This window comes from Emys orbicularis, chromosome 19 (assembly GCF_028017835.1).
Source record: "Emys orbicularis isolate rEmyOrb1 chromosome 19, rEmyOrb1.hap1, whole genome shotgun sequence".
NCBI lineage: Eukaryota > Metazoa > Chordata > Testudines > Emydidae > Emys > Emys orbicularis.
In genome coordinates this window covers 21,460,006-21,485,586 of record NC_088701.1, presented here as the reverse complement: position 1 = coordinate 21,485,586, position 25,581 = coordinate 21,460,006, and the positions used below count along the sequence as shown (strand labels likewise).

At 68.2% G+C, this 25,581-nt stretch overlaps 2 protein-coding genes across 2 annotated transcripts in view; one reads left to right on the top strand and one right to left on the bottom strand.

The window, feature by feature from the left end:
* The window catches only part of ARHGEF25 (Rho guanine nucleotide exchange factor 25), a 28,039-nt gene extending 9,369 nt beyond the window's left edge, over positions 1–18,670 (top strand). Inside the window, 13 exon segments of the mRNA XM_065419516.1 lie at positions 5,545–5,858; positions 6,571–6,660; positions 10,579–10,682; positions 11,106–11,175; positions 12,727–12,816; positions 13,257–13,349; positions 14,027–14,077; positions 14,822–14,899; positions 15,481–15,672; positions 16,782–16,962; positions 17,338–17,546; positions 17,953–18,054; positions 18,581–18,670. Coding sequence (XP_065275588.1) covers positions 5,545–5,858; positions 6,571–6,660; positions 10,579–10,682; positions 11,106–11,175; positions 12,727–12,816; positions 13,257–13,349; positions 14,027–14,077; positions 14,822–14,899; positions 15,481–15,672; positions 16,782–16,962; positions 17,338–17,546; positions 17,953–18,054; positions 18,581–18,670 — 1,664 coding nt within the window.
* Positions 18,671–21,712: 3,042 nt separating this feature from the next.
* Positions 21,713–25,581, bottom strand: LOC135892076 (transcription factor Sp5-like). The gene is made up of 2 exons (XM_065419769.1): positions 25,427–25,581; positions 21,713–22,676 (listed from the first exon to the last, which is right to left on the bottom strand). The coding sequence occupies exons 1-2, from the start codon at positions 25,579–25,581 to the stop codon at positions 21,713–21,715; spliced, it is 1,119 nt and encodes a 372-aa protein (XP_065275841.1).

Here is a 25,581-nt window from a genome sequence, read left to right as displayed (position 1 = left end):
GACTGGGATCCGTTGTTGGTAGCTTGCTGGAGGGCACAGGGCTGCGGGATCTGCTCTGTTATCGAAGGGTCTCTCGCCAGACCGGGTTCTTATTGGCGGGTTGCTCCTGCTGGCATTGTTTGACAGGAGTCCGACCCCTCCGTGGTGTGATGGGGCCTTGGTCAGCTGAGCGGCCCGGGGGGACATGGTTGATGGCCAGGGACGGGGGCAGCCCTGGGGCAGGACCTAGTGTGGAGCTAGCCAGCGGCAGCCAAAGGTGACACAGCCCCCCGCCCCGCCCAGCTGCCCCCTTTGGCCTGGGGACCCCCCTGGTCTCTCCAGTGCCACCCCCCCCACCCTGAAATGGAGCTGTTATGACCACAGACAATGCGAGCCCTGGCCAGACACCCCCCCTCACGCCTTGCTGGACAGCCCCCAGCTGCCCCCCCAACCCCGGGTTTCCTTCCCCTCGCAGGGTTCCCCCCCCCAGCACAGGGCTGGGCTCCCAATGCCCGGGGAGGGCTCTGTGTGGGAGGGATGAGCTGGGGGCGGGGGCAGCACAGACAGCCCCGCCTCCCCCCTCCCCCCCGTTCCTCCCAAGGTCTGTGGCTGCCCGGTGCAGCAGGGCCTGGAGCCGCGGGTGGGGGCTGGCTGCCCGGGGTCCTCCCCCAGCTGATCTCCCTGTGTCCCCCCAGCTGACAGCCCCCAGGCTCCTCCCCCAGCTCACTGGCTCCTCCCCCAGATGACCCCCACCCAACCCCCAGCTCCTCCCTCAGCTGACGCCCCCCCAGCTCCTTGGCTCCTCCCCCAGCTGATCTCCCCAGGTCCCCCCCCCAGCTGGCTCCCCCTACCCTGAGTTCTCTGGTCTCTTGACCCCCCTCCCTGGCCAATTCTCTTCCACCCAGGCTGATTGTACTGCCCCCTCCTCCCAAGCCCCCTGCCCGCCCGGGGCCTGCACCCGCCCGGGGCCTGCACCCCCCCGGCCCAGCCTGTTTATACAATAATAAAATCAACATTTTTTTGTCAGCCTCATTAAAATAAACAGAACGTAATGGGAAAAATGTTGGCAGGATCCCGGGATGGGCGGCGGGGGGGGGGAGAGCCCTGTACTTAACCCCCTGGCTGCTGCCTGGGAGCCCCTCCCCCAGAGACCGGCCCCAGTGTGGGGCAGGTCTTAGCGCCACCCCTCCCCACCCTGCCTGCTGCCTGGAGTCCCCCCTTCACTACAGCAGTTCCCCCCCCCCCCCGGAAGGGCAGCAGGGACCTGACTCCCCCTCCAGTATTTTCCTGTTGGAGGGTGTCTTCCCAGATTGCCCCCCAAAGGTCCCACATGGCCCCTCACCACCCAGGGGTGCTGCAGAGGGGTGCCCTTCAGCACCCTCTGTTCTGAGCTCAGCCGTGTGCCCTGCTCATCCCTCTTTGGTTGGGGGATGGGGGGGGCTAGGAGCTAGGACTCCTGGGTTCTATCCCTGGCTCTGGGATGAGAGTGGGGTCTAGTGATTAGAGCACGTGGGGGAGGGCTGGGAGCCAGGACTCCTGGGTTCTCCGGGCTCCACTAGCAGGGGTTACTCAGCCCACAGGCCCGTCCCTGGGGCTCAGTAAATCCAGCCACGCTGAGCGCTGCCCACCCTGGGGCATGGCTGGCACCTGCTGCCAGGCCTGTGCATGTGGAGCCCCGGTGCCCAGTGCCAGCCCGGGCGCGGGAGGGCTGGGGAGACAGCGAACACAGCTGCCTTTGCTCGGCTCGGGGGCCTGGCCGCCGTCCCAGCCACACTCCACACCAGCCTCAGCCCCCGCTGCCATCTCCCCCACAGCCGCCCAGCTCCCCCACCTCAGCCCTGGCACCGCCAGGCACCAGCACCGCCCTGGGGGGCTTCCTAGGGCAAACTGGCCAGCGCAGGGATCCCCCATGTTACTGTCATCATCACGTGGCTCTGATCCGGGGCAAGGCACTGCCTGGCACAGGGAATGGGACATGGGGCCTTTCCCCTCTAGGGGGCGCTGGCTCTGATCCGGCCCCCGGGCGAGGGCACTGCCTGGCACAGGGAATGGGACATGGGGCCTTTCCCCTCTAGGGGGCGCTGGCTCTGATCCGGCCCCCGGGCGAGGGCACTGCCTGGCACAGGGAATGGGACATGGGGCCTTTCCCCTCTAGGGGGCGCTGGCTCTGATCCGGCCCCCGGGCGAGGGCACTGCCTGGCACAGGGAATGGGACATGGGGCCTTTCCCCTCTAGGGGGCGCTGGCTCTGATCCGGCCCCCGGGCGAGGGCACTGCCTGGCACAGGGAATGGGACATGGGGCCTTTCCCCTCTAGGGGGCGCTGGCTCTGATCCGGCCCCCGGGCGAGGGCACTGCCTGGCACAGGGAATGGGACATGGGGCCTTTCCCCTCTAGGGGGCGCTGGCTCTAATCCAGCCCCTGGGCGAGGGCACTGCCTGGCTCAAGGGGGCAGGGAGTGGGGTATGGGGCCTTTCCCCACTGGGGGGCACCAGTTCCAGCCCCCTCCAGTTTGCTGCAGGCTCCCCAAACCCCATCTCTGGGGCCCTGCCCCCCACTCCGCCCCCCGCCCCCGGGTCGTTAGGAGCCTTTAAAAGAAAACGAAATGATAAAGAACCCAACTCAAGTCACACAATCCCCTGCCCCTCCCCCGCCCGGCCCGAGGCTAGGCCCCCCCCCCCCCCCCCCCCCCGGGAACAGCGGGTGGAACAGGCCGGCTGCTCGCCGGCGCTGCCAAGAACCTCTCCGTGCACGTCCCCTCTGCGGGCACGTGGCCCCTCCCCTGGCACACGGTGCGGGGGGGGGGGGCCGTGGGGGCAGGATGCTGATGCGTGGGGACAAACTCGGGGGGGCACCTCCTGGTCCCCAGGGGGAGAGTAGGGGCTGCGGGGAGGACATTGGGGGGGCATTGTGCCCTGCTGCTGGTGCCAGGCTGGCCCATGTGGGGCGCTCCCCTGCTGCCCCCTGCATTCCCTGGGCCTCCGTCCCCATGCCAGGGCCGCCCCCCAGCTCAGGGGGGAGGTGCCAGCTCGGGCAGGTGTCCGAGGGAGCCCCTCTCCTGGGGGGGCGGCACGTTCCCCTACCACTGTGCCCAGGCCCCTCCGCCTCGCCCCTGCTGGCGGGGTGCCCGTGGCGGCGGCTTGTGGGTGGGGCGGGGTGCCCGTGGCGGCGGCTTGACACGTCCTGGGCTCCTGACGCAGATGAGGTTATTTCGGGAGCAGGTGCCGTCTCGCTGCATGGGATTATCACCTCCCGCCAGGCGCTGGCCCAGCCCCCGCCGCCCCCCGCCTTGCCGGGCCCTGCCCGGGGGGGGCCTTCCCTCCCCTTGTCCTGCCTGCTACAGGCTTTGCTGCTGACTGATAGCTGTGCTGAGAGCGGGCACCGTCAGGGTCAGTGCCCCGGGCACCTGGCTGGGATGGCAGGGGAAGGGTCTCCCTCGGGGGAGGATGGGGGAGTCCAGCGTGAGGGGTCGTTCCTTGCTTCTCGAACGCATGTCCCAATTTCCCCAAAGCAGATGGCAGGGGGCGCTGCTGGGAACCCAGGACTCGGACTCCTGGGTTCTCTCCCCAGCTCTGTTGTTTTGGGGAGGCGCCTCCCTTGCCGTCCCTCCCAGGAGATGGGGCTGGGATGAGGCTCCCCAGCTGGGTAAAGTGTGGGTTCGAAATGGGCTGGAGGCGGGTGCTGATCCCGGGGCGCGTGTGCGGGGGGGGCGGGGGTTGTTTCCGGTGGGGGGAGGAATCGCAGCTGGAGCCGGGATCTTTGATGCAATCCTGCGTATGGACAAAGTCCTGTTTCCCCCGAGGCAGCAGGAATCAAACAGCGGGAGGCTGGTGCTTTGCTCCCATCCCAAGCCCCTTCCCAGCCCGTGCTGTGCCCAAAAGCTCTCACGCTCTCCAGGCTGTTCTCAGGGCCATGTTCCTGTGCTTTTTCTGCTGCTTCTCTTCAGGTAGCCACAGCTCCATCCAAATGATCCCCAGCCCTCTGGGTTTGCATTCAGGCCCCCCTTGGAAGCCCCTCGCCCCCATAGCTCAGATTCCTGACTGGCTGGTGCTTTGGGTGGTGGCTCTTGTGGTTTTGCCTCTCTCGTGCCGTAAAGGAGCTTAATTGCTTCTCATGTTTATCTCGCATGCACTCCCTGGACCCGATTATCCAAAGAGCTCACTCTGCTGCCCTTTAGGCCCCGAACCCTGGGGCCCTGAGCACTGGGAGGTGAGCTCTTTGGAAGCCCTGGCCCCCCCAGTTAGCAGGGCTCCGGACTGGGCTGGCGGGGAGGGCAGGGGGCTTTGCAGGGGGTCTGCAGGACAGAGAGGACGAGGCTGCAGCTGACGGGCCAGGGCCCCCCGGCGCCGGCTCCGTTCCGCAGCTGGAATTGTTTGGAATAGAAGGGATTAGATTTCTGAGCTGGGCTAAGTCCCAGCAGCCCCCCCCTGCTGCCAGCGCTCCCCACTGTGGGGATCAGGGATGGGGGCTGGACACGTGGGCCTCTGTGTCGCCCCATTGTGCCGCAAACCCAGGGGCTAATGGCTCCAGCCGGGCTGCTCAAGGCCTGGGTCGTCTCTTCCCAGGCATTTTATCCATGCTGCCAACCGTGCCCCGGAGAGACTTGGCTTCTCTCCTGGGCCTGGAAAGAAGCTGCCAGCCCTGCCCACCCACAGCAGCCCCCCTCTAAGCCCTGGCACCCTCCCAAGCCACCCGGGGCATAACCCCCCAAGCGCTATCTTTGCTCAGTGTGTGTGTGTGTGCCCCTGAGGATCCCCTCTGGACCCATGTGAGAGCCCCCTCATGTCTGTGTGCCGCTCTCCTCCATGCCCGCTCAGGGAGCCCCTTGGCTCTCCACACCCCCCATGCCACACCCCACGGAGTGTCAGGGAGTTTGGGGGAGACAAGGCCCTGCACCCCCGGCTTCCTCCGATTCACCACGACTCTCAGCCAGCCAGTAAAGCAGAAGGTTTATTTAGACGACAGGAACAGTCCAAGACAGGTCTTGCAGGTACAGACAACTGGACCCCTCAGGCGGGTCCAGCTTGGGGGGCCAGGGGAGGCCAGGAGGTCTGTCAGGGCTCCCCTCCGTTTCCCCAGCCAGCTCCAAATTGACTCTCCAGCCCCTCCTCTCCCTTTGTCTCTTCCCTGGCCAGGAGGCCACCTGATCCCTTTGTTCTCCAACACTTTCAGTTGGCACCTTTGCAGGGGAGGGGCCCAGGCCATCAGTTGCCAGGAGACAGGGTGTCGGCCATTCTCTGTGCAGACACCATCACACTGGCCCCCTAGGGCCCTGCAACAATCACCCCCCCCCAGACACTCGAGAAATGCATAGGGGAAACTGAGGCACCCACCCAACACTCAGAGAAAACATTAAGAACATTCCCACTTGGTCACACAGAGTATTCCCCCGGCCCACCTGGAGAGTCAGCCCTCGCTCCTCCAGAGCTTCTCCCCCATGCCAGGACCCTGCCCACCCTGTGCCTGCCCCCTGCCTGCCCCCTTCCCACCCTGTGCCCACCCAATGCCAGCCCCCTGCCCACCCTGTGCCTGCCCTGCTCTCTGACCCCTCAGCCTCTGTCCCGCAGAGTCCTACTCGGTGGCAGGCAGTGATGGCAGCATCTCGGCCTCGGTGGCCTCCAGCCAGCCCCAGCCCTCGTCCGGCTCCGCGCCCAGCTCGCCCGGCTCCCGGCGCTCCGTCAGCACCCTCAAGAAGTGGCTGACCACCCCGGTGCGCAAGCTAAGCACCGGCAGCCTGGCCAAGGGCGAGCGGAAGCCGGAGGGTCGGCCCCGGCGAGGGGGCGAGGGCAGGCGGCACGGCCGGCAGGAGGAGAGGAAAAGCATCGACCTGGGGCTGCTGGGCAAGGCCAACGAGCCCCTCGCTGCCCTCCGGGAGCCCACGGTGAGAGCATTGGGGGTGGGGCTGGGCACTGCCATGGGGGGGCTGGGTTCCCGGGGCCGGGCACTGCCATGGGGGACTGGGTTCCCGGGGGCCGGGCACTGCCATGAGGGGGCTGGGTTCCTGGGGCCGGGCACTGCCATGGGGGGCTGGGTTCCCGGGGGCCGGGCATTGCCATGGGGTGCTGGGTTCCCGGGGGCCGGGCACTGCCATGCGGGGCTGGGTTCCCGGGGGCCGGGCACTGCCATGGGGCGCTGGGTTCCCGGGGGCCGGGCACTGCCATGGGGGGCTGGGTTCCCGGGGGCCGGGCACTGCCATGGGGGGCTGGGTTCCCTGGGGCTGGGCACTGCCATGGGAGTGCTCTGGGTTAGCAGTTCCAGGGGTGGCACAGGGAGCTGGTGATGTGTCAGGACACACCCAGCGCCCGCAATCTGCCCCCTGATTTGGGCTGCCCCTGCCCTGGCGGGCCTTGAGGCTCTGGCTGGGAAAACAGCCTCATGAATTCAGTTTCCCCTGGAAAACAGGGGATCCGCCATGGGGGGCACCTGACGCCCTGAGGGAGAGTGAGGGCTGCGGGGGTTGGAGATCAGGGGCAGGGGGTATAGACACCCCATCCTGCTCCAGGGCAAACTGAGCCTCTCGAGCGCCCTCTCCCCCCCGGCAGAGCTGCAGCCCTAGCCCCCGTCTGACACCCCCCCCCCCCGGCGTGTTGCAGGAATCGGGCCCCTCGGGGGGCGAGCGGCTGCCGGGCCTGGCTCTGCTGTGCAGTCTGCTGGAGGGGGGTGCCACGGAGGCAAACACACAGGTGAGGAGGGGGCATTGGGGCGGGCGCCGCAGGAGACCCCCCCCTTTTCCCCCTGGGCCCAGGTCATCCTCACTGCCCCTGGCTCTGCCCGGGTGCTGTGTTGGGGCTAGATGCCCCCTCCCAGCCCCAGATCCTGCCCCACTGGTACCAAGGGTGGCTGGGAGTTGGGGCACAGAGAAGCAGCGCCCAGGTCAGCCCCTGGGGGGGTTCGCTGTGGGGATTGACTCCGGTGGGGGGTCCTTGGGGGATTTGACTCCCAGGAGTCCCGGTCCCTGGGGCGTTTAACCCTCGCAGGGCCTGACCCCGCCACTGGCTGGGACCCGGCAGGACTTCCCCACTACTGCACACGCTGGAGGGACCCACTCCAGCTAGCGGGGTCTGCCCGGGGCTGGGGGGCAGGAGCAGGGACCGGGAGCTCTGGGATGCTCCTGGGGGCGCGATGCCCGAGGCAGGTCTGCTGCCACCCCCCCCCCCCGCCCCATGACTGTGCCCCGGCCCCCAGGCTATGGGGTCTTGGTTCCCAGGGCATCTCATGCACGGCCTGCAGTTACTATGGTAACTGCATCTCTGGCCATTTGGGGTCCCTGAGATCCCAACCCACGTCTCCCCAAAGCAGAGGAGTCCCCTTGGCAACCCCCCTCCCCGTGCACACCCAGACACTCACCCCACACCCTGTGCACACCCAGACACGCCCCATGCACACCCTGTGCACACGCAGACACGCCCCATGCACACCCAGACACTCCCCTCACACCCTGTGCACACCCAGACACGCCTCACGCACACTCTGTGCACACACAGACACGCCCCCCCAACCATGCACACGCAGACACCTCCCCGTGCACACGCAGACACTCCCCTCACAGCCTGTGCACACCCAGACACGCCCCATGCACACCCAGACACTCCCCCCACACCCTGTGCACACGCAGACACGCCCCATGCACACCCTGTGCACACGCAGACACGCCCCATGCACACCCAGACACGCCTCACGCACACTCTGTGCACACACAGACACGCCCCCCCACCCATGCACACGCAGACACCCCCCCGTGCACACGCAGACACTCCCCTCACAGCCTGTGCACACCCAGACACGCCCCATGCACACCCAGACACTCCCCTCACACCTGTGCACACCCAGACACGCCTCATGCACACTCTGTGCACACACAGACACACGCAGACACCCCCCCGTGCACACACAGACACTCCCCTCACAGCCTGTGCACACCCAGACACGCCTCACGCACTCTGTGCACACACAGACATGCCCCCCACACCCATGCACACGCAGACACGCCCCATGCACACCCACACTCCCCACACCCTGTGCACACCCAGACACGCCTCACGCACACCCAGACACGCCACACGCACACTCTGTGCACACCCAGACATGCCCCCTACACCCATGCACACGCAGACATGCCTCATGCACACCCTGTGCACACGCAGACACACACACCCCGTGCACACGCAGACACGCCCCATGCACTCCCTGTGCACACTCAGATACTCCCCCCCAAACCCTGTGCACATGCAGACACACCCCATGCACACCCCTTTGCACACACGTATGTGTCACGGAGTCCCCGGGCGATGCTCTGGAACTGCTCCCCACAAAGCCAGTCAGGACTTTGGGGAGCCTCCTCTCCCTCGGAGCAGACTGTCTTCAGGGCAAGAAGCTCACACGGCTTCACCTCCTGAGTCTCTCCTGGGAGCATTCAGCATATGCCCCTCTGTGCGCTTCCCACAGCGAGTCCGCCCAGGCGGGGTCCTGGGGAAGCCTACGGGTTCTGCACCCCCCACTTCGCAGTCAGACGTGACTCTCGGCCAGCCAGTAAAACAGAGGTTTATTAGACGACAGGAACATGGTCTAAAACAGAGCTTGTAGGTCCAGCGAACGGGACCCCTCCGCCGGGTCCATTCTGGGGCCCAGCGAGGCAGACCCCCGTCTGCCCTCCCTTCCAGTCCCCAGCTAGCTCCAAACTCCCACCCCTGTCCAGCCCCTCCTTCTCTGGGCTTTTTCTCTTTCCCAGGCCAGGAGGTCACCTGATCTCTTTGTCTCCAACACCTTCAGTTGGCACCTTTGCAGAGGAGAGGCCCAGGCCATCAGTTGCCAGGAGACAGAGTGTCGGGCATTTATGTACCCTGGCCCTTTGCTCTGCAGCAACCATACACCCTTATCCCACCCCCTAGATACTTAAGAACTGCATAGGGGAAACTGAGGAAAACATTAAGAACAGTCCCACTTCGTCACATCATGCACAGACAGGCCCCGCACACACGCCATTGCACACACAGATGTGCCCCCACGTGCACACAGGTGCTCCAAGCAGACACACTCCTGTGCACTCGCATTCACATGGGAGGTGCCCCCCGCCCCGTCCTGGCTCTCGGGGGAAGTGACTGGCGGGCTCAGCAACTGGGGTGCTGGGGGGAGGTGGTTGGAATTTTCCATGCCCCTCCCCCGAGGGCCCCTTCCAGGGCAGGCGCCAACTCGTCTGTCGATGGGGGAGCTCTGCCCCTGACACACGGATCTGAGGTGCTGGGCCCCTGCCCCTGCTCCCCACGGGCCCCCACGCCCCCCACCTGGCAGGGTCTCCCAGGGCTCTTTGCCCAGCAGCCTCGAGGCCCGTTGCCAATGCCTGGGTGGGAGTGGGCAGGGATGCTCCATGCCCCCTAACTGTGTCTCCCCTCCCCCTGGCAGGGCCCCAGCCCCCTTCATATCCCCAGTGACCCCCAAGGCCTGGCCCCCCCTGAAGAGCTCCCCAGGCAACCCCCGGAAGAGATAACGAGTGAGGAGGAGAGAAAGAGTGCCTTAGAAAAGAGTATGTAAGTGGAGCCGCTGCGCCTGCGGGACAGGGCTGGGGGTGCCAGGGATGGGGGTTCCTGACTGGGAGGTGCCAGGGGTCAGGGATGGGGGTTCCTGGGGGGAGGTGCCAGGGGGCATGGATCGGGTTCCTGGATGGGAGTGCAAGGGGGCATGGATGGGGGTTCCTGGGGGGAGGTGCCAGGGGTAGGGACGGGGGTTCCTGGGTGGGGGGTGCCAGCGGGCAGGGGCAGGGTTCCTGGGTGGGGGGTACCAGCGGGCAGGGGCAGGGCTGTGGGTGCCAGGGGCAGGGCTGGGGAGTCCTGGGGCGCTTGGAGCAGAGGCTGCGTTCCCAGCATGCAGGGCTTTGCTAGGGACGGATCCTGGGGCTGGGGGCGACCTGGACCCTAGGTCCCTCCCCGGCATCGCTCTGGGCTTGAGCTGGGAGGGGGCCGAGGCGTCTCCCGCTGGCAGCCGAGGGCGGGACGGGGAGGATGGATGTGGGGGGGTCTCACAAGGGGCTGCGTCCCCTCCCCGCTTTCAGACGTGGCCGTTCCCTCCCGTGGGCAGGTTCGTCCTCACGGAGCTCGTGGAGACGGAGAAGATGTACGTGGAGGACCTGGGCCAGATAGTGGAGGTGTGAACCCCCCCAGAACCCCCCTCCCCGGACAGCCCCCAGCCCCCAGGCTCCCCTCCCCCAACAGCCCCCTGCTTCCTGGGCTCCCCTCCCCAGACAGCCACCAGCCTAGGGACCCCTTCCCGGGCAGCACCCCCACCCCAGGGCCCCCTCCCCAGACAGCCACCAGCCCTAGGGCCCCCCTCCCTGGGCAGCCCCCCACAGCAAGCAGCAGGCCCAGTCCTAGAGCCCCCCCGGGTAGCCCCCCCCAGACCCCTCCCTCAGCCCCGAGCTCTGCCCCGGGAACACGGCCCCTCCCTGGGGTGAGTAGATGATTCTCCCTTGGCCCAGCACCTCCCACCGGGGGCCTGCCCCCCCACACCGGGAACCCCGCTCCCCCTGCCCCAGTCTGGGCAGCAGCAGAGCCCCACCCTGTGTGCCCCACGGCGGCAGCTCCCCGCTAACCCGCCCCTCCTGCCCCCAGGGCTACATGGCAACCATGCGTGCCCGGGGCGTGCCCGAGGACATGGAGGGCAAGGACAAGATCATCTTCGGGAACATCCACCAGATCTACGACTGGCACAAGGAGTGAGTCGGGGGACGGGACGCCCCCCCAGCCCCCCTCCCCCTGCGTGGGTCCCAGGGACACCCCCCCCCAACGCTTTGTCCCAGGGGCTGGGTCTCCCTGTGCTGCCAGGGCCAGGCCGGCTGCCTCCCCCCACCCACGTATAGGTCAGGGGGGCACACAGATATACCCCTAAGAGATCTCTGCAGCGCCCCCCCCTTCCGCCCGCTGCAGGGGGGTGCCCGGGCTCTGGCAGGATCAGGGAGACCAGGATCAGAGCCGTCTGGTGCCCTGCTCTGCCCTCTCCCAGATGTGGTCCCTTGTGGTGCGCCCGTGCCAGGCCGCGCGCTGGGCCCCTGGCACACCCAGCTGCCTGGGGGGTTGGGGGGGGCCTGGGTCGGTGGGGGTCTGCCCCATGGTTCTCAGCCCTCTCTGCCCCCCCCCAGTTACTTCCTTAAAGAGCTGGAGAAATGTCTGCACAACCCGGACCTGCTGGCGCAGCTCTTTATAAAACACGTGAGTCCTGGGCGTCGCTGCATGTGCCCTGCCTCGCCAGCCTGCCCCTGGCCCCGCCCTCAGGCCCCACCCCCACCCTGCCCCCAGGCCCTGCCCCACCCCCAGCCCTGCCTCGCCCACCTGCCCCAGGCCCCGCCCCACCCCCCAGCCCTGCCTCGCCAGCCTGTCCCTGGCCCCGCCCCCCCCAGCCCCACACCTGCCTCGCCAGCCTGCCCCTGGCCCCGCCCCCACCCTGCCCCCAGGCCCCGCCCCACCCCCAGTCCTGCCTCGCCCACCTGCCCCAGGCCCCACCCCCGCCCTGCCCCCAGGCCCCGCCCCCCAGCCCCCCCTCACCTGCCTGCCCCTGGCCCCACCCCCGCCCTGCCTCCAGCCCTCCCCCAGCCCTGCCTCGCCAGCCTGCCCCTGGCCCCGCCCCCACCCTGTCCCCAGGCCCTGCCCCACCCCCACCCTGCCTCGCCAGCCTGCCCCTGGCCCCGCCCTTGCCCTGCCTCCAGCCCCCCCCAGCACTGCCTTGCCTGCCTGCCCCAGGCCCCGCCCCCGCCCTGCCCCCAGCCCCTCCCAGCCCTGCCTCGCCAGCCTGCCCCTGGCCCCGCCCCCGCCCTGCCTCCAGCCCCCCCCAGCCCTGCCTCGCCTGCCTGCCCCTGGCCCTGCCCCCGCCCTGCCTCCAGCCCTCCCCCAGCCCTGCCTTGCCAGCCTGCCCCAGGCCCCGCCCCCGCCCTACCCCCAGGCACCACTGCACCCCCAGCCCTGCCTCGCCAGCCTGCCCCTGGCCCCGCCCCCACCCTGCCCCCAGGCCCTGCCCCACCCCCACCCTGCCTCGCCAGCCTGCCCCTGGCCCCGCCCCTGCCCTCAAGCCCCACCCCCACCCTCCCCCCAGGCCCCATCCCACCCCCAGCCCTGCCTCGCCAGCCTGCCCCTGGCCCCGCCCTGCCCCCAGGCCCCGCCCCCCTGCCCCCAGGTCCCACCATGCCACAAGGACCCACCTCATCACACCCCAGGGCTCTGCCCCACGCAGGCCCTGCCCTCTCATGACTTGCTTACTCCACTCCACCCCTCCGCCTCGCCGTGCCGTGGGGGCCCAGGTCCTGCCCTGTCACACCAAGGGAGCCCCGCCCCACCCACGCCACATGGCCTCTGCCCCTCCCACAGGTCTTGCCACGAGGACCCCGCCTCACCATGCCCTGCCCCTCATACAGTGAGGGCCGCACCCCTGATCTATGCTGCCCCCCTGCCTCCTCCCCCACATCTCAAGGGCCCCGCACCGTGGGGCTGGCTGCCATATGGTGCTGCATGGGCCCTGCCACCTCTCCTGTGGTCACGTAACTGCTGGGCATACCGGCTCCGCTGGGGGCTGCTGCAGGTCCCAGCGGGCATCAGCCACCCCCCTGCGAGGATAGACGCGGGAGCATGTTCCAGCGTGTATTAGCGTGTGGTTGCATGGGCTGGCACGTGTTGGGGGCTGTGCGCATGTGTGGGGCATGTTGTGGCGTGCATTGGCGTGTGCAGGCGTGTGCCTGGGACCATTGTCACCTGCCCCCCGTTCCCTTCCAGGAGCGCCGTTTGCACATGTACGTCGTTTACTGCCAGAACAAACCCAAATCGGAGCACATTGTCTCTGAGTACATCGACTCCTATTTTGAGGTGAGGGGACCCCGGCTTCCCCATCCGGCCCCTCTATGACACCCCCCCCCCAGGTGGGACTCTGGTGACCCCCCCCAGTCCCCAACTCGCCCTCTGCAACCTGCCCCATCCGACCCCCCCTCGCTCCCCAGTTCCCCCTGTCTGACCCCCCTCTTGCTGTCCTGCCTCACCCCTTCCAACCCCCCCAACCGCACTCCCCCAGCCAGGATCCCACCTCACTCCATCCAACCCCCCCTCGCTCCCCGAGCTGGGACCCCAGCTCACCCCATCCAACCCCCACCGCTCCCCGGCTCGTCTGACCCCCACACACACTTACTGCCCCAGCCAGAACCCCAGTTTGCCCCATCTGCCCCCCACCCTGGCTGGACCCTCCTGGAGGTGGGCGAGCCCTGGCCAGTGGGGAGCACGAGGGGGCTGATGTGCTGCCTCTGTTTCCCCAGGAGCTGAAGCAGGAGCTGGGCCACAGGCTGCAGCTCAATGACCTGTTGATCAAGCCGGTGCAGAGGATCATGAAATACCAGCTGCTGCTCAAGGTGAGAAAGGTCTGCCAGGGCCAGCCGCGCTCCGCCCCAGAGCCAGCCGCCCACACCGGGCTGCCCAGGGCCAGAGGCGTTCCGCCCCAGAGCCAACTGCCCACACCAGGCTGCCCAGAGCTGGGGACGCTCCACCCCAGAACCAGCCGCCCACACCCTGCTGCCCAGGGCCAGAGGCGTTCCGCCCCAGAGCCAGCCGCCCACACCGGGCTGCCCAGGGCCAGAGGCGTTCCGCCCCAGAGCCAGCTGCCCACACCAGGCTGCCCAGGGCTGGGCACACTCTGGCCCAGAGCCATCCCAACATCTCTGCGATGCCCCTCAACCCCGACCCGCAGCCCCCTGCTAGCCCCCATGCTAGCCCTGGCTTCTTGGGAGCGTAAACACCTGCTCTGGGTTCTGCTGAAGGCTTGGTGTAAAAAGCAGCGAACCCAGCGTCTTGGGGACCCGGCCCTGTGAGCCAAGTGGAACAGGGTGGCTCTGAACCAGGCTCCCAGCCCTAGCGTCCTGCCCTGGCACACTGCCAGGGGGCACGAGCCATCTGCTTCTTCCTCCTGCCCTGTCCATGTTAGGAGGGATGCCATCTGCTTGGGGGTTAATTGGGGCCATTGCCAGCCCCTTGGGGGGGGTCGGGGCACCCCCTTTCCCATCCCTCAGTCCTGTTTTCTCTTGCGTCCCAGGATTTCCTGAAGTACTACAGCAAGGCCGGGATGGACACGGAGCAGCTGGAGGTAGGGCCGGCGAGAGCCGGGAGCTGGGGGGCGCCCGGCCCACAAGCCTCTGCCCAGGGCAAGGCCCCACTGGGCTGGGGGTCGCCTTCTGAAAATGCACCATCCCAGTCCTGTAGCATTGTCGGGGGGATTGGGCAGCGTTTCCATGGGGACAGGGTGAGGTTGCCAGGGGGCAGCAGGCAGCATTTCCATGGGAACCGGGGGACCACGGGGCAGCATCTCCATGGGGACCAGGAGGGCAGTGGGCAGCTTTTACGTGGGGACCAGAAAGGGCACGGGGCAGCGTCTCCGTGGGGACCGGAGGGGGCAAGGGGCAATGTCTCCGTGGGGACCATAGGGGGCACGGGGCAGCGTCTCGGTGGGGACCGGAGGGGGCAAGGGGCAACATCTCCGGAGGGACCGGAGGGGGCACGGGGCAGCGTCTCCGTGGGGACCGGAGGGGGCAAGGGGCAATGTCTCCGTAGGAACCGGAGGGGGCACGGGGCAGCGTCTCCATGGGGACCGGAGCGGGTGTTTGCCAGGGAGGTTCATCCTGGGGTTGGTTCAGTTCCCATTGGGAAAATGAAAGCAACTGGGTCATTACATGGGCAGTGGGGGGGGGGGGGCGAGTCTGGGGATAACCCACCCAACTCTGCCAGTGCCCCTCACTCCTGACTTGCAGCCCCAAGTATCTGCAGCTCCTGCCCCCCAGGGCGCACGGGGCCCAGGGCCTCCCCCCGGCTCTCACCCCCCCTTGCCTCGCAGAAAGCCGTGGAGGTGATGTGCTTCGTGCCCAAGCGCTGCAACGACATGATGAACGTGGGGCGGCTGCAGGGGTTTGAGGTAGGAGTTGGGGGGCGGGGGGGGGCTCCAATCAACTGTCTCCCCCCCCACGCGTAGGCCCTGTGCTGGGGCAGCCTTTGCTCCCGCCGCAGGGGGATGGAGTAGGCTCTGCTATCAGCCTGCCATGGCCCCCCCAGGGGCACTTGAGGACCCGGGGATGTGGGGGGGGATTAGGGGGTCTGTGCCCACTGGGGGGGGGTTGAGGGGTCCATGTCCCTGTGGGGTGTTGGGTGGGGGGCATGGCTCTTTGCCCATATTCCAGGGTGCCGAGCCGGTTCCTGGCTGCGTTCTGCCCTCTCGCCTGTTCGCCGAGTGGCCACCAGGGGGCACCAATTTCCCCCAAGAATTCCCTGGAACTGGGATCCGAACCTGAGCACTCCAGTGGGTCCCGTGGGGCTGTGGCTGTCCCCTGATTGGCCAGATGGAGTGGGTGCTGATGGGGGGCTGGGGCGTGGTCAGGTGGGGGCGCTGGCCGGGTGGGTTAGGTGTTGGTGGGGCGCAGGGGGGTGACAGGAAGTTGGGGGGGCTGGGGTAGGGGTGCTTTTGGCCCCCACGTGACCCCTCCCACCCCCCACCCCCAGGGCAAGCTGACGGCGCAGGGGAAGCTGCTGCAGCAGGACACCTTCTGGGTGACGGAGCAGGACGGCGGGTTCCTGCCGCGCTGCAGGGAGCGACGCGTCTTCCTCTTCGAGCAGCTCGTCATCCTCAGCGAGCCGCTGGAGCGGCGCAAGGCCTTCGCCACGCCCGCCTACCTCTTCAAGAGCAGCATCAAGGTACGGCTGGGAGCCCCGCCTCCAGCCAGGGAGCCCCGCCCCCACCTCTAGCGGGCCCCGCCCCTGACAGGCCCCGCCCCCACCTCTAGTGGGCCACACCCCATCCATGGAGTCCCGCCCCCGGCAGGCCACGCCCCAACTCTAGCAGGCCACACCCACCCATGGAGCTCTGCCCCTGGCAGGCCCCGCCCCCACCTCTAATTGGCCACACCCACCCATGGAGCTCCGCCCCTGGCTGGCCCTGCCCCCACCCATGGAGCCCCACCTCTGGCAAGCCAAGGCCCCACCAGGGAGCCTCACCCCTAGCAGGCCTCACCCCATCCTAGCCTCAGGAAGCTCCGCCCACACAGGCAAGTCCCGCCTCTCAGAGGAGCCTCCTACCCCCTTTGGTGAGACCCAAATGGTTGGAAGCTGGTGCCCAGTCCAGAGCTCAAACCCTGGGAGCATCTTGCGGGGCAGGACCCACGACCTGCTCCCCAACACACACACAGCAAAGGGGGCAAAATGGGGTTCGCAGGCACCTTCCCAGGGGCAGCTGCCAAAGGGAGCGGGAAGTGAGGGGCTGGGACCTCATGTGCTGTGGCCCCTGCAGCCCCCTGCCACTGCACCCTCCCCGCCCTGTGACCCACGCCTGGGGGTCGCTCCCCGCCACTGCACCTCCCCCGCCCTGTGACCCACGCCTGGGGGTCGCTCCCCGCCACTGCACCCTCCCCGCCCTGTGACCCACGCCTGGGGGTCGCTCCCTGCCACTGCCCCCTCCCTGTGACCCACGCCTGGGGGTCGCTCCCCGCCACTGCCCCCTCCCTGTGACCCACGCCTGGGGGTCGCTCCCCGCCACTGCCCCCTCCCCACCCTGTGACCCACGCCTGGGGGTCGCTCCCCGCCACTGCACCCTCCCCGCCCTGTGACCCACGCCTGGGAGCCCCCCCTGGTCCTCTGCACCAGGGGGACTGGGACCAGAGCCAGGGTACCCTCGAGGGGAACTGAGCGCCCCCCGCTGTGCCTCCGCCTGCCCGCTCCAGTGTGGGCCCCAGGCCCCTGGGGGGAGGGGGCAGCTGGTGGCGGGGGGCTGGGCCGGCTCCCCTCTCAGTCCGGGCTCCCTTCGGCAGGTCAGCTGCCTGGGGCTGGAGGAGGGCGTGGAGAACGACCTCTGCAAGTTCGCCCTGACGTCGCGGGGCGCCGACCGCAGCACCGTCCGCTACGTGCTCCAGGCCGCGGCCCCCGAGATCGCCCGGGCCTGGGCAGCCGACATCAGCCACATCCTGGAGACCCAGCGCGACTTCCTCAATGGTAGGTGACCCCCACTCCTCCACCGGGGCTGCCCCGGCCCCTCCCCCGGCCCTCGGCTGCCCCGCCCTCAGCCCCTCCCCTGGGATGTCCTGCCCACAGCTCCGCCCACAGGCTGCCCTGTCCACAGCCCCGCCCCTGGGATGTCCCGCTCACAGCTCCGCCCACAGGCTGCCCTAGCCCCCTCCCCCTGGGTGCACTTTCCCCCCTCCCCCCTTATCTGCCCTGCCTAGGGCCCGGCAGGGTGAGAGGTTCCCAGAATGGTCAGGGGAGGGAAGCTGTCCCCCAGGTGTGTGCAGCCCGTGTGCCGTGTGAGCGTGCATGTGGCTCTGTGCAGCGTGTGACACGTGTGATGCCCTGTGTGGTTCCCCCCCACAGCGCTGCAGTCGCCCATCGAGTACCAGCGGCGGGAGAGCAAGTCCCACAGCCTGGGCTGGGCGGGGGCCCCGCGGGCATCGCCACCCAGCGGCCCAATGCGCCCCCACTCCTCCGCCTCCATGGACAGGAACACGGGGCCCGGCTTCCGGGCCTACAACTCCTCCCTGCCCTCCATCTACCTGCCCAGCAGCCACCCGCCGCCCACTGAGGTACTGGGGGGACTGGTGTGCGGGGGGCAGGGACTGGGGGGCCAGCTGAGGTAGGGGGCAGGGACTGAAGTTGGAGTCTGGGGGGCCCAGTTGAGGTAGGGGGTGGGGGGCAGGGACTGAGGTCGGGGTCTGGAGGCCAGCTGAGGTAGGGGGCGGGGGGCAGGGACTGAGGTTGGGGCCTGGGGGTCCCAGCTGAGGTAGTGGGTGGGGAGCAGGGACTGAGGTCGGGGTGTGGGGGTCCCAGCTGAGGTAAGGGGCGGGGGGCAGGGACTGAGGTTGGGGTCTGGGGGGCCCAGCTGAGATAGGGGGCAGGGACTGAAGTCGGGGTCTGGGGAGCCCAGCCTCGGGAAGCCCCTTCCCTGAGCCAGGACTCCTGGGTCCACTTCTCCTCGCGCTTCCCTTGCAGCCCGCCCGCAGCCAGAGCTCCCCTGCGCCCAGGACGGCCTCCCCGGCCCATGTTTGCCTCGACTTCCCCGGGGGCCCCCAGCCAGGCGAGCCCCCCCCTGGGGTGAGTGATGGGAACAGATCAATAAGGGCCATGCGACTTCTAGGGCTGGAGCTGGGGGGTGGGGAGCAGGTGTGGGGGGGCTGGGGCAATGGGGGCTCGCCGGGGAATGTCTCTTCTGCTCCTGCTTTGCAATAGGGTCTCGCTGGGCCCTGCCAGTTCCCCTCAATCCTGAACCACAACCCCTTGCCAGCCCAGCCCTGGGCTCCCCCCCAGCTCAGCCAGTGCCTCCCCCAATCCCGACCCGCAGCCCCCTGCTCTCCCAGCCCTGGGCTCCCCCCCAGCTCAGCCAGTGCCCCTCACTCCCAACCCGCAGCCCCCCGAGCCCCATATCTGCAATGGTTCCCGTCCACTGGGGGTTTGTGGTTGGCTCTTGTGAGTTCGGGGCTGAGGCCTGGTGGTGCTGGGGGGGGAACCGCGGGTTCTGGGGAGCAGGGGCCAGCTTTGGGGCAGGCAGAGGAGTGCTGGGGGGCAGGGCCAGTCTGGCTGGGGGTGGGGGGCTGACTCTTGCTGCGTTTGTCCCTGGCAGGCCCTGAGGGGGGCAGGCTGCCTGCTCCCCGAGCCGGGCTCCGACACCCCCAGCGCCCGGCTTGCCAAACTCGACGAAGACGAGCTGTGACCCACTCCCCCCATTGGGGACTCTGGAGGCTGCTGCCCCCTCCCAGCCCAAGGAGTGACCCGCGAGGAATGGCTGGGCCCCCCCTCAGAGACTGGAGTGAAGCCGGGGAGACCTGGAGCCCCACACCCCACGCTGCCCCCCCTGGGAGGAGGGGCAGCCAGGCAGGGACCATGGACGTGACCTTGAGCACCTTCCTTTTGGCCAAGGACCCTCATACTGAGGGGGGCACGGGGGTCTGCCCCTCCCCCACCCAGGACCCGTCAGTGCATGGAGCTGCCATGGGGCTGGCAGTGGGGTGCTGGGGAGGGGGCAAATGGGGCTCTGAACAGATGGGAAGGGTGCCTCTGCCCCCGCCTGGGAGCTGGGTTGGACCCAGCCGGACCCCGATCCCGTCGCCCTGACCCCCAGCTGCGGCCCCCACTTCCCCCTGCTTTGTGGCGGGGGGGTGTTCCCAGACATCCCCTCCTTGCTCCCGGGGAACGTTTAGCAGCCCCACGCTGTCAGGTCCCTTCCCTTCCCACCCCCCATCTCTGGCCCCAGAGATTGCAACATGGCCGCCCCCCCCCCCACCCTTCTAGCCTGGCCCAGCCGCCCAGCCCAAAGGTGGCTTCTCTCCCAGGCTTCACCTCTCCCCATGGGAATCAGGCCCCCTTTCTGGACCAGGGAATGCAATGCGGGGCCCCCCTGGGCTCGCCCCCCGGGCCCGCAGGCCCCTGTATATGCATGCTGCCGGGCCCCGGGCGGGGAGCATGGGAATTATTTTGTTTAATAATAAAGTTTTTGGTTTATCAAATGGGGAAAAACTGGCTGAGCTCGGAGCCCCACCCCACTCCCGGCCTCTAGGGGGTGACAGCACCTCCTGCGCTCCTGGGGGGGCAGCCCCCAGCCCCCCCATCCGTAGGAGCCCGGTCCCGTGTAGGGCTCGCGCTTGTGTGGGGCAGGCCCATTTCCGGGGCATGGGCTCTGCTGCCAGGGGCAGCGCCATGCACTACAGGGCCCCCCGGGGCTCAGGGCATGGGGGCAGCACCTCCTCACGCTGCTGACACCCCTGGCAGGGTCAGGCCCGGCTCCAGAGGTGGAGGGCAGCAGGGCGCCCCAGGCAAGGCTGTGAGGTGGGGCCCCGGTTTCGCCAGAGAGAAGCAGCAGGAGGGGCCCCCGAAGCCCCACGGACTGTGCCTACAGCCCCATCCTGCACTCACAGCCGCTAGCTTGGAGGGTGTTGACTAGTGGGGGGGTGCAGGTTGGGGGTACGGGGTAGTGGCAGAGCTGGGGCAGGGGCAAGAGGGGGCCAGGGCCAGGGGCTGCAGGTTGGGGGTACGGGGTGGGGGCTGTGGGTTGAGTGAGGGACACGGGTGGGGGGGGCTTTCCTTTCCTGTTTATGGCCACGGGGGGAGGGGGGCATTAAGACAGATCAGATCTCAGGGCCAGCTCCCCCTCCTGCAGGGGGTGGGGGAGTGTTTACCCACCTGCTGGCTCTGCCCCCCCCACTCCACAGCTCCCCCAGGAATGAGCCCCCCTCGAGGGATTTCTGGATCCCCCCACAAAAAATGTGCTCCCTGAAACAGCCCTCCCCGCTGTGGGCCCAAAGTGGGGGGATCTGCTCTGCCATTCCCCCCCAGAACCCCATGTGGGCTCAGCACCTTCTGTCCCCCCAAAGGCGCAGGTGGGGTGGGAGTGGGGGGATCACGTGGGCTCAGCCCCTCGCCTGTGCAGCTCTCCCCCCCCAGAGGTGGCCACATTCTGGTGGTGCCTCACAGCGCCCCAGGGTTGCCCCCGTTCTCTGGACATCGACCCCCATCTCAGCCGGGTCGGGGTCCCCCCCACTCCCTCCCACCGGGGCCCTAGAGACTGGACCAACCAGAGTGGCTGGGGCGGTGTCAGGCATTTAATGGGTGTCAAGCGCTGTACATGGGGCAGGGGGCACAGCCTGGCCCCCTGGAGCCGCCCCCCCCCCCCATGCTGATGTCAGAAGCGTGTGTGTGACCTCGCACGCTGTGATGTCACAGTGACTGCGTGGGTGCCCGCGGGGGAAGGGGGATTTGACAGTTGCCCCCATGTTCACTCTGGGGTCCAGGCGTCAGGCCCCCCCAGGACAGGGGGGGTCTCAGTGCCCTGTGTTTAGTTCTAGCCACCTCCAACCCCCCTGCCCCCCATGCAACCGCTAGCTGGGCTGGCGGTCCCAGGACTGGCTGCTCCATCGTTCCTGCTGAAGATCCATAAGGGAGGGGGCCTGGGGCGGGGGGTCCCCACACCCCCCTGGGTCACAAGGACTGGCTTTTCCAGAGGGAACGCGCTGTGCAAATTTGAGACTCCTGGGGGGCGTCTCCGCAGTCAGGCACTCTGGGGGGGGCGTCTCCGCAGGTGTCCGGGTGACATCTCTGCAGATGGCTGGGGGCACTCTGGGGGGGGCATCTCCGCGGGTGTCCGGGGTGCTCCGGGGGTGGCGTCTCCACAGGTATCTGGGGGCACGTCTCTGTGTGTGGCCGGGGTGGTCCGGGGGGGCATCTCTGTGAGTGGCCGGGGTGCTCTGGGGGGGCGTCTCTGCAGATGTCCGGGGTGCTTGGGGTGTGTGTGTGTGTGTGTGTGTGTGTGTGTGTGTGTCTCTTCGACCCAAAGTTTTCCCAAGGCGATGTTTTCTGTCGGGAAATGCCAAACTCCAAACGTCTCACGGCTTCTGTCTCAAAGTTTCCGGTGGAGAGGGATGGCCCTGGCTGTGCCGCGGGCTGCCTGGGGAAAACCCGCCCAGCACTATGGAGACGCTAGGGTCCACCCTGGAGGAACCAAGCGCTTTGGGCCGCGTGATCAGGGCCACCTGGGATATTTCGAACATTCCCAGTTGGCCTGAGCGGCCGGATTTGGGACCTTTCCCACAGATCCCAGGCTGGACCTGCTCTGCCTCAGCCGTGTGTCTCCAGGTGCGTGCCCACAACGTGGAGTGTTTGTATGTGTGACCAGGAGCGTGTGCCTCAGTTTCCCTCCCCCCCGCAGGTCTGTCCCCAATAGCAGCTGCGCTGTGCCCCCCCCCCACCGTCCGCAGCCCCCTCACTCCTGCTTGATGGTGCCCAACTGGGCCCCGCTGCCCTTGGCCCGCTTGCCCTGATGGGTCTTGATGTGCTTGGCCAGGTGGTCGCTGCGCATGAAGCGCTTCCCGCAGCCCTGGCACCCGAAGCGCTTCTCGCCCGTGTGAGTCCGCAGGTGGCGCTGCAGCTCGTCCGAGCGGGTGAAGCTCTTCCCGCAGTACAGCCAGGTGCAGACGAAGGGGCGCTCGCCCGCGTGCCAGCGCAGGTGGGCCTTCAGGTGGGACGTCTTGCCGTAGACCTTCCCGCAGCCCGGCAAGTGGCACAGGTGCTGCTTCTTCTTGCCCGGCTCCTCGGCGCCCGCCTGGCAGTTGGGGCACTTGCAGCGCCGGCAGCGCCGGGCCGGGCCCAGCAGCCCCTTGGGGGAGCCGTGTAGCAGGGCTGGGAGCGGGGGCTGTGGCCCCAGCATCAGGGGCCGGCTCAGGTGGAAGGCAGGCAGGTTGCCCGAGGTGGGCTGCTGCAGGCTCCACCAGGGGGCATCTTCCGCGTGGCCCCCTGGGGCAGCTGGGGCATTGGGGGGTCCGGGGCCCAGGGGCCGGGGGGCCATGCCGCCAGAGCTCTCCAAGAAGCTGGGGAAGTCCTGAGCCTCAGGGAAGTGGTAGGAGGAGCCGGGCGGCCCCTGGGGAGCCAGGACCTTGACGGGTGACAGCTCGAAGGAGTAGGTGTGCTCGGCCGGTGGGGTCAGGGGAGAGCCCGGGGCGACGTACCCGGGGTACTGCGCCTTGGGCAGCCCAAAGGCCATGGTGTGGGCACTCAGCCCGGAGCCGGCCGGCACCTCATTGCTCCAGAGTTGAAACATCCCAACAGGGCCACCTACAGCCTCATAGGCGGCCGGGGGAAAGTCCGCAGTGGAGGGTCCCGCAGCCGCTGCCAGGAACGCCAAGGAGGGGTGGTGGGGAGCAGCTCGCTCAGGGGAGGAGACGGGGGTCCTGTCCTGGGGCAGAGAGAGCCGGAGTCAGGCAGGGCCGGGCCTAGCAGTGAGAACAACCCCCCTCCCAGTACCACTCCCTGCAGCTTGCCCCCAGCCCCTGCATCATCTCCCCCCCCCCCGAGCATCTTCCCCCCCCAGCCAGTGCATCACCTGCCCCCCCCCGCCTGAGCATCACCCCCAGCCCCTGCATCACCTGCCCCCCAGCCTGAGCATCTTCCCACCCCCTGCACCAGAGCGTCACCCCCCAGCCCTGCATCACCTGCCCCCCCCAGCCTGAGCATCACCCCCAGCCCCTGCATCACCTGCCCCCCCAGCCTGAGCATCTTCCCACCCCTGCACCAGAGCGTCACCCCCCAGCCCCTACGTCACCTGACTGCCCCCCCCAGCCACAGCAACCCTCTCTTCTGCCAGAGCATCACCCACCTGCCTTCCCATCACAGCATCACACGCCCCCAGCCACCGCCGGCCCCCCAAGCTGCAGCGTCACCCACCTGGGGCACCCCCCCTCCCAGCTCCACAAGTCCTGCCTCTAGGGGGTGCCCAGGGCCCCACAGAACAGAACTCCCCCCCCGCAGCCCGAGGTGCTCATTAGCCTCTGATGCGAATGGCCCCTATTTGTGCCCGGGCACCAGCTCCCCCAGCAGGACTGACCCACCCCAAACCCAGCCGGCTCCTGCCTTTCCCAGCTTCCTGCCCGGAGAGGCAGTGGGCGCAGGAGAGAGCCAGGGTGGGGGCGGGAGGCTGGATGCGGTTCCTGGGTGACCCCCCGGGAACGCTGGGTACACCTCAGGGCACCGCTCAGACTTGGGAGCCCCATAGACTTGCCTGAGTGGAGTTCTGGGTTGGGAGCTGGGGGTCTGGAGGTGCAAACTCCTCTTCCTGCCCTGGCAGCTGTGCCAGCGGCTGTGGGTGTGCCCTGCCCAGGGCGGGTCAGGCCTCGGGGGTGGGGCTTCCCCCCCCCATCCCCCGGCTGATCAGGGTGGGAATAGATCCCAGTCTATTATACCCTCCCGGTGGCCAGCGTCCGGGCTCACAGCTTGGCGCAGGGCACAGCCCCCAACTCCTGCGCCCTAAGAGATGCCAAGCAGGTCACCTCTGTCTGTGTCACTGGCAGCCCCTGGGGTGACTAGAAAGTTGAGGCGTTTGCAAAGCTGGGTTATTAACCCAAGCCACGATGCACGACTGCCCAGCCCATCTGCACGGGGTGGCGGTTAGACTGAGCCTGGCACGGGCAGCCCGCGATACCCAACAGGGTCTGTTCTCGGGCAGTCTCCGGGGCTCCATGTCTCTGTTTCCACCAGGAGATGTTTGACCTTGGAGATCCTGGAGTGTTTCTTCCTAGGGTTTGAGAACTTTGCTTTGCTGCAGTATAGGAGGGCTCGCCTGCCTGTCCCCAGCCTGGTCCCATGGGCGGCGCTCTGGAGTCCCCACTGAATTCACTCCGGATTTCACCCTTGTGTCTGGGAGCAGAGTCCGGCCCAGAGGTTGGGGGATCTTCACTAGGCAGCCCCGGCCCCTGCACCACAAGGGAGATGCTGAGACCGCCCCGTGATCCCGTATCACCAGTGGTTTGGCCGTGCATCCCGTATCACCAGTGATTTGGCCGTGCATCCCGTATCACCAGTGGTTTGGCCGTGCATCCCGTATCACCAGTGATTTGAGCATGGTGCTCACCCTGACGCACAAGCAGTATCCCACGCCCACGAGCGTGCGGATGCCTGCGAGGGGCGAGCCAGCCTACTCCGTTATAAATGGGACAAGGGGGCTTGGCTGAGGTTTGAGGGGAACCGGAGCCCTGGGAGAGGCGGGTGGCAGGGGCTGCAGAGGAGAAGGCTCTCGCAGGGGCAGGGGCGAGGGGAGCAGCTCCAGATAGCAGAGGCCCTGCCGAGTGACTCATGACCCCCCCCCCCAACCCTAGCCAGAGAGGGAGCAGGACCCAGCGCTCCGCTCCCCCTGACTTTGTCACAGGCTAGAGGGTCGTGGGTGCTTGACCTGGGACTCGCAGCACCCCGTGACAGCTGGTGACTAGTCTGCCTGTCCCAGTGTGCAGCCCGGAGCCCAAGCCCCAGGTTGGTAACATCAGCCGCTGGCGGGTTCTGGTCCCTTGGGCTCCAGGGGGCCAGGGCTCCCCACCAGCCCCTCTGGGAGAATAAACTTTTCGGGGCAGCCCAGGCATGGCCCAGGACCCGGCGGTGGTAGCAGCCTGTCGCCGGAGCCCCCGGCAGAGCGAGCGAGCGAGCGGGCGCGGCTGGCCGGCTCCATGTGTCTCTGCGGGGGACGGACCCGCTAGGCCCCAGGGGACCCGGGGAAGACGCCCAAGGGACGAGGGTCTAACACAGAGGCACAGCCCGAGGCTTAGCTGCCCTCCGCTGGGCTCAGCGCTGAGGGGGAGGGATCCAGAGGGCGGGCCGGGGACCAGGAGACGGTCCCTGTCCCGTGCCAGGCTAAGCAGCAGCGACGCAAAGCGCACGGAGAGGATCTTCCGTGGGAATCGCCTCTTTTTGCTGCCCCCCTCCCCCGGCTCCGGGCAGCGACCTGCCCCCAGCTCAGGATCGGGGCCCTCGGAGGGCTACTACATCCCCCCAGCACCGGGTTCGCCTCCCTGCGTCGCAGGGCGCAGGACTCGGGTACGGAAGGGCGCAGCTCTCCGGGGCGCACGCAGCGTTCCAGCTGGGAACCGGGGGTCCCTCGGCGGGGCGGGGAGCCGGGAGATCGCCTGCGTTCCCGGCCGGAAGGGACGCCCCTTACCTGCAGCGGGGCTGGGGTCCGGGAGCCGGGGTCCATGCGCGCTGCGCCCAGGCTAGCCAGGGCCGGGGGCTCAGGGCTGCTCCGTGGAGCGCGGCGCGCCGCGGCTCGCAGGCGTCATTCTCCTTCTCCAGCCGCCGCTTCTCCCCCGGCCGCAT

Bases quoted from the DNA above. Each gene is read 5' to 3' on its own strand.
- LOC135892076 (XM_065419769.1), bottom strand. From the start codon at position 25,581: ATGCGGCCGGGGGAGAAGCGGCGGCTGGAGAAGGAGAATGACGCCTGC. The intron at 22,677-25,426 runs GTAAGGGGCGTC...GCCCCAGGACAG, and splicing joins GGACCCCAGCCCCGCTGCAG to GACCCCCGTCTCCTCCCCTG.